Source organism: Phocoena sinus, chromosome 6 (assembly GCF_008692025.1).
Source record: "Phocoena sinus isolate mPhoSin1 chromosome 6, mPhoSin1.pri, whole genome shotgun sequence".
In the NCBI taxonomy this organism is placed as follows: Eukaryota; Metazoa; Chordata; class Mammalia; order Artiodactyla; family Phocoenidae; genus Phocoena; species Phocoena sinus.
In genome coordinates, this window is record NC_045768.1 from 28,422,073 (window position 1) to 28,430,155 (window position 8,083).

The 8,083-nt window shown below is 36.6% G+C and overlaps 1 protein-coding gene across 1 annotated transcript; it reads left to right on the forward strand.

Moving 5' to 3' along the window:
* Window positions 1–380: 380 nt before the first annotated feature.
* LOC116754970 (olfactory receptor 13C3-like) lies at window positions 381–1,360 on the forward strand. Its single transcript, XM_032633858.1, is given in 2 exon segments — window positions 381–741; window positions 744–1,360. Coding segments are annotated over 2 exon segments (978 nt in total).
* Window positions 1,361–8,083: the final 6,723 nt, after the last annotated feature.

The following is an 8,083-nucleotide window of genomic DNA, read 5'->3' on the forward strand; positions in this document are numbered from 1 at the left end:
AGTTGCTGTGAAGTTTTGACCCATCATGAATTGCAGAATCATATTTCCAGTCCTTGTTGAGTAGTCTCTTGCCATCTCCACTGCTTACTTTCTGGGGCAGATGAAGTCAGGCTTATAGTTGCTAATTAGTCAGGAGTTTTAGAAACCTCAACCAAGGAACAAGGCTTCAACGGCAAGAAAGGTTACTTCTGTATGTTTGCTTGATCATAGGTAGATCTTCACATATTGGCAATGGGCATAGGTACTTCCATCCTTCCCAGTTTTATTGTATTCTAGTCATACACATTGTTGAAGATAGCTGGATGTCAGAGTTTCAAGCAAACACTCCTTATAATTCATTCTTAAAAAATCAGTTGTTCAGGTAATATGTAACATGTAACATGTGTTTCTTGGCAGTGAATATATTTTATATTAGATCTTCCTTTGACATACTGAAAGTGGATGACATGGATAAAATTAACCAGACATTTGTGCTAGAATTTCTTCTTCTGGGTCTTTCTGGATACCCAAAGATTGATATAGTTAAGTTTGTTCTAATTCTAATTATGTATCTAGTGATTCTAATTGGCAGCGGTGTTCTGATAATAGCAAGCATCTTTGTTTCCCATCTTCACACCCCAGTGTACTTCTTCCTGGGAAACCTCTCTTTTCTGGATGAGCTTAATCTCAAAAAAAGGAACATTTCCTTCTCTGGATGTGCAGTGCAAATGTTCTTAGGATTTGCAATGGGGTCAACAGAATGTTGCTCCTTGGCATGATGGCTTTTGACTGCTACGTGGCCGTCTGTAACCCTCTGAGATACCCTGTCGTCATGAGCAAGGTGGTGTATGTACTGGTGGCTTCTGTGTCATGGCTGTCTGGTGGAATCAACTCAGTTGTACAAACATCTCTTGCCATGTGATTGCCTTTCTGTGAGAATAATGTTATCAATAATTTCCCATGTGAAATATTAGCTGTTCTCAAGCTTGCTTGTGCTGATATATCCCTCAGTATTATCACCATGACAATGTCAAATATGGCATTTCTAATTCTTCCATTGCTGGTCATTTTTTTCTCCTACATGTTCAGCCTCTACACCATCTTGAGAATGAACTCAGCCACAGGAAGATGCAAGGCTTTTTCCACCTGTTCAGCATATCTGACTGTGGTAATTATATTTTATGATACCATCTTCTTTATGTATGCCAAACCCACGTCTCAAGAACTGCCTGGAGAAAACAAGTTGCAAACTTCTGACAAGCTCATTTCCCTGTTGTACGGTGTAGTGACACCTATGCTAAATCCTATGATCTATAGCTTGAGGAATAAGGATGTAAAAGCAGCTGTAAAATACTTGCTAAACCGAAAACCTATCCAATAAGTATTTCAGAAAATGCAGATCTTTGTGTAATAGGCACAAAGATGGACTTATAGCTAAATCACTAAGAAGCTTTGAGGAAACCATGGTTAAGCAGAGATATTTTTATTTTTCCCTTCACTACCTTACTCAGCTAGAATTACTGAGAACTGTAGTTTGCTATAAACTCAGCTTCCTGTGTTTTCAGATCTCACAAGTACAATGAATTTCATTAAAGTCTCATCCCAGGTGGTATCTGAAATGAGTGTTTCTGGTGTACTGTACAGAAATGTAGTAGAAAACAGTTACACATAACTTTGGAGATAGAGTGGCAAGAGTACAAAATCTTCAATTCCACAAACTACCTAAATGACATTGGATAATCTATTCTTTGTAAATCATAGACTTGTAATAAAGAAAGAGATAAAACCAGGTACCAGTGTCATTATAATTTCAATAAGTTGGAGAAAGCACCTAGCATAGCACCAACTTCATAGTGTCCTAAAATTTCAGAATTAAAGCTGGCTCCAAATTGAGGACTAAAAGTTACTACTGAGTACCTCTTTTACCCCAAGCTAATATTTATGAGAGCTAGATATCTCCCTCTAAAGGTCACTCTGTTAATATAAGTCACACCCTCCTTGCCCCTCCCCCCATATCTACATAAAGAGAAGTTCTGGCCAGGGGAAGAAATAATCAAGGGAGTGTTCTGCCTTATGTGGAGTGTACAGTGCTTGGTGGGAGGTGTTGCACTGCAGTCCCTGGGGAAGAATGGGAACGTGTATTGTTCTAATCCAAGTCAAGTGAGATGGTGCTGCAAAAGAGCTCTTAAGGTTTTGGGTGCTTGCAAAGAAAGAGAGTCTGGCTTCTGGCTTGAGTGGCTTGATGAGTGGAGGCCTGCTGAGCTCTTGAGGCTGCAGACCAGAAGAGGAGCTAGTGTAGAGGAGGAAGGAAGGTGGGTATTCTAAACCAAAAAATAAACAAAACCATTTCAAATCTGCTTGAGATGTTCTTACAGGCTCAGAAGGAGTGATAAAATCCATGACTGGGGAAATTAAATCAGTTCTTGTCATTCTCTAATGAGTTGAAACTCCTTAGTAAATCTGTTTTTTTTTCTTTTTCTGTAGAGTCCTTGTCTAGAAGGCCAGTGCCTAGCATAGGGTGTCTTTGGGCCACACCATCCAGCTTCCCCATGGTCTCTTAGCTCATTATGATAGCTGGGTTTTGACTTCATTTTCCTACCCAGTCTTCCTTTTTCCTACTTGTTTTAGAGCCACACGATACCATATCTCCTACTCAGAGGCTTCATTCTTTGCCAGTCCACTTCCTTCAGGTTGACCCAGGTTTCTGCCTAGATGATCTGGTCACTAAATTCTGCTCTTCTGCCACTGTCCCACCAGAATGAGTGCTGTCACTGCAAAAAACCTCCAGATGCTGTTCTCTCTGCTCTGGGTTGGATCACGTTGGTGTTGCTTTTGGTTCAGAAAGGCATGTACCGGACCCTGTGGCTGACAGCTTTTGAACTTCTAGTGCTTCTCCTCTACCCTCTCACTAGAGGCCCTGCATTTGTATCTGATCCATGCTTAGTTCTCTTTAACTTTTGTTCTATGACAATGTTTTAGGCATATAAAAATATTATTTATATTGTTTTAACCAACTCCTTAGCACCTTAATTTTTAATTTCTTCCCGCAATACCAAGAGTGTCAGCATCTAATATGCAGGCTTATATCAAGTTGAACTCTTCACCTGCTAAAATATTCCATAGGTATATAAAAGTGGATGCTATAGGGCTTTGATATAAACAAGCGTACTCATGTTAATCAATGATCAGAAAATTCACAGATTTGATAATAAATGTCTTTCCCTGGAAAAATCAGGAAATCTCCAATAGATTATTAGGTGTATTATTTTCTTATTAATAAATAAATTTTTAATTAAAAATATCAAAAAATATTAAAAAATTGTCACTATGGTCATCTCCTAAAGCTACCATTTAAAATATTTCTTCTAGTAACTAGGAGTCATACATTCAACATGTTTGTATTTTGATTTATCACCTAATATGCTATGAACCCTTGAGGTTAAAGGGGTTTTTTTTGTGTGTGTGTACGACACCTATGGTTTCAGAGGATAAATATTAAGAAGTGAAGTTAATAGAGAAGGTGGTATGAACATTTTCAATTTCTAGGTAAATTACCCTCTACCCACCCTTAATACCATCATAGGAGTTTTCCCAAATATGTTTACAGCTCTATTTACATACATACATACGTACATACATTTATATTTCTATTTATCTATATATACACACACACTTATGTAGTTTTTCTTTAAAACCTACTTTTAGAAATACTTATTTTCAAATACTTAACAGAAGAGCAAGAGTGATTTAACAGAGTTCCATATACCATTCACATGGCTTAAAAAATTACCAACACATGGTCAGACTTCTTTCATCATTATGTATCTTCCTCATCCAGATTATTTTATTTTTATTTTTACTTTTTTTGTGGTACGCGGGCCTTTCACTGTTGTGGCCTCTCCCGTTGCGGAGCACAGGCTCCGGACGTGCAGGCTCAGTGGCCATGGCTCTGCGACACGCGGGATCCTCCCGGACCGGGGCACGAACCCGTGTCCCCTACATCAGCAGGCGGACTCTCAACCCCTGCGCCACGAGGGAAGCCCTCATCCAGATTATTTTGAAACAAATCCTAGGCATAACTACATCACTTTATCTGTCTATCTATAAATATCTATATATCTAGTATATATTTATAGATATATATGTGTAATGTGTAGACATACACTAAGTGGCAAAAATCCAAGTTCCACTATTCACATGGTAGTCTACAAGAATGCACCTCCTGGAGTGCATAAACTATAAGGTAAATGGTGCTCTCTCCAGTTTAGCAATAGGATGGTGCTGGTGATGACTGTAAGCCACTAAAAGGGTGCATGAGCCATGTAAAATACATTATTTCTCGATCCAGTGGATTGTTGCCATGAGATAATACAGGCTGTATACTACCTGACTTTCTAAATTTCAAGGGAGCCCAGTTTTTAAAATTAAACACTGCAGCACTTACCCAGGGTTGGACATTTTACAGAACACACGAGGATTCGGTGTACACTCATGTAAGGCTAATGCTTCCTATAACAGTATAGGCTATGGTCCTGCAGGAGGAATGAATTTCAGACCAAAAAGGAGAGTTCTGAAATTTCAGTTGTACCTGCTAGGCCAATTTTGAGGAACTGTCTCTTAGAATATTTCAGTCAATGTTGGTTTATATACCCAACATATTGCCATTAACTGCTTATTGAGTTTGAGTACATATTTTGAACCCAAAATGTTTTATTTCTCCAGGATGCTATCATATAGATAGTAGTAATCTCCAAATATACGTTAGCTATAGCATGCCAAAGAGCTTCCCATAGGCTCACTTTATATCAGCAATCACTTTCCCTTCTTTCCACCTTTCATTAATTTTTACCCAGATTATCCTCTTTGGGGTAGAACTGTTAGCTTCAGCAAGAGGACTGATCCATAAAGCTAGCAGCAATTTAAATATGGTCAATGATTTCCCCCTTTATCTTGTGTATTATATAGAACAGGGTTGGATAAATACAAGCATATTGGCTTGCCTCATTAACCAGGTAAGAGAGAAACGGAACCTATTAATCCCATTTTAAAAAGGGTAAATAAAGAATGATCTGTATTATTTTAGCAGTGTGGGCAGTAGTACCTAGATGTGTTGTCATGGTGTCATGTTCAGCAACTGATCCATGTCCCATTAAAACAGGATCAGGCAAAGAAAAAGAAAATTTTTAGAAATATAGAAGTTTCTATAAAGTGCCTGTATCATTCCCACAATTTTCCCCCCAACACATCTCAACAATATGGCCAATAGTGATCTTCCTTTAAGTCCACATATATCATGTTTTAACACACATTGATTCAGCCTTGAAAACCATCTTTTTAGTCTCCTATCACCCTCCAGTTTTGTAAAAGCAGGGTTTAAATTATCCATTTCAGTTTTCATTAGTCCACATTTTGTGGATGAGGATGTAGATGATGCCTAATGGTCTGTAACTTGTTGGATTTCACTTTGACTTCCTTAATTAGATGACCAACATCCAAATTCCTATTGCTGTAGGCCTTAAGTAGTGGTTGAGGTATTTGCATCATTTGCCAGGTATGCAAATCCAAGAACAAACAAGAAGAAAATGTGTGTCTCTCTTAGTCAAGACTCATTGTTATTTACCCAGAAGGAAGGGTAATGGGCCAATGTAATCCACTTGCAACTGAGACTAAAAGCAACCTTTTCTGCTGACAAGCATAAAAATTGTTAGGTACATATCCAGCTCCCGAGGGAATCAATGAGATGCATATTTTTTGCACGCATTACTGCATTGCTTGAATGCCTCCATGCCCTCTTATCTCCTGTTCCCCAAAAGGCCACTTCCTAAAAGAGAATAAAGCCTTCCATTTGTTATTTCTAGTCCTTTTATGAATTCGTAAGGAAAATTCATATCTATGTCTATGTGATAGACATAGATATGCCCTGCTTTGATTATCCCTCAAGTCTGTAAAGTCCGTAAAGTAGGAGAGCTTTATCTTCCAGTCATGTAAGGCCTATATTTTCAGACCATATTGCTAGTCCATTAGCTTCTGTCTGAAAATAGGTAAAAATTCATATTATGTCATTGTCACTATCTGGGTCCTCTGATGAATAAGGAAGACTATTTTTAATTCTTCCTAATTAAATACTAACAGTGACTTTGGAATATTATTTCATCACTTTTACCTCAGTTTACTCATTCATAGAAAGGGAATTCTTACTAAACAGCACTGTACAGAGTTTTCCAGCTCTAAACTTCTGTGACCTTATTAAAAAACCCTAACATATTTCCATTTGAATTTAATGTACACATAGTATGGTTTGTGGTGTGAGTGTGTGTGAGTGGAGAGTTGTGTGTGTTTGTGTCTGTACATGTGCATAAATACTGCTCTTTTTTCTTAAGTACATTTTTATTGCTCATAATCCAAATACTTTATTAAATTTTTTTCAGCTTTATTGAAATATGATCGACAAGTAAAAATGTATATATATATTTAGGTTGTGCAATATGATTTTTATGGTGTGTAACATGAAGTTAATATATATATACACTGTGAATGATTACCACAGTCAAGCAAATTTAAACATCCACCACCTCACATAGTTACTTTTTGTGTATATGTGGTAAGAACACTTAAGATCTACTCTCTTAGAAAAGTTCAAGTATACAATAGAGTATTCCTAACTGTAATCAGCATTCTGTAAAAGACCCCCATAACTTATTCACTTAGTACCTGAAAGTTTGTACCCTTCGACCAACATCTCCCTATTTACCCTACTGCCCAAACTTTGGCAAGCAACATTCTACTCCCTGATCTTATCAGTTCTATTTTTTTTTTTAGATTCCTATCAGTTCTATTTTTTTTTTTTAAGATTCCACATGTAGGTGAAATCATACAGTGTTTATCTTTCTGTGACTGATTTATTTCACTTAATGTCTCCAGATTCATCCATGCTATCGTAAATGGCATGATTTCCTTCTTTTACATGGATGCATAATATTCCATTGTATATGTGTTTTTATATATACATATGTATATATATGTACATATATATCATATTTCTTCATCCATTCATCAATCAATAGACACTTAGATTGTTTTCCATATCTTTCCAATGGTGAATAATGCTGTAATAAATATGGGAGTGCAGATATCTCTTCAAAATACTGATTTCATTTCCTTTGTGTAAATACCCAGAAGTGGGATTGCCAAATCATGAGGTAGTCCTAATTTTAATTTTTTGAGGAACATACGTATCATTTACCTTAACAGCTGTACCAATTTACATTCCTACTAGCAGTGTACAAGGGTTCCCGTTTCTCCACATCCTCTCCAATGCTTGTTATCACTTGTCTTTTTGGTAATAGCATTATAACAGATATGAGGAGCTATTGTGGTTTTGATTTGTATTTCCCTGATGATTAGTCATGTTGAGCACCTTTTCATGTATTTGTTGGCCACTTGCATATCTTCCTTGGAATAATGTCTATTCAGTTCCTTTTCCCATTTTTTAAATTATTTTTTTTTGCTATTCAGTTGTATGCATTTCTTATACACTTTAGATATTAACCCCTTACCAGATATATGGCTTGAAAGTATTTTCTCCCTTTCCATAGGTTACCTTTTCATTTTATTGATAGTTTTCTTTGCTCTGAAGAGATTTTTAGTTTGATTTAGTTCCATTTATTTATTTTTTGCTTTTGTTGCTTGTGCTTTTGGTCCACATACAAAAACTCATTGCAAAGACCATTGTCAAGAAGATTTTTTCCTAAGTTTTCCTTTAGGAGTTTTATGGTTTCAGATCTTAAATATAAGTCTCTAATCCAGTTCAAGTTATTTTTTATGTATGGGGTAAGATAATGGCTCAGTTTTATTATTTGCATGTGGATATCCAGTTTTCCCAACACCATTTATTGAAGAGACTATCCTTTCCTCAAGCAGTATTCTTGTTGTCCTTGTCAAATATTAATTGACTGTATATACTTGGGTTTATTTCTGGACTTATTCTGTTTCGTTGTCTGTGTGTCTGTTTTTATGCCAGTACAATACTGTTTTGATTACTAAAGCTTTATTATATAGTTTGAAATCAGGAAGTATGATGCCTCCAGCTTTGTTCTTCCTTCTC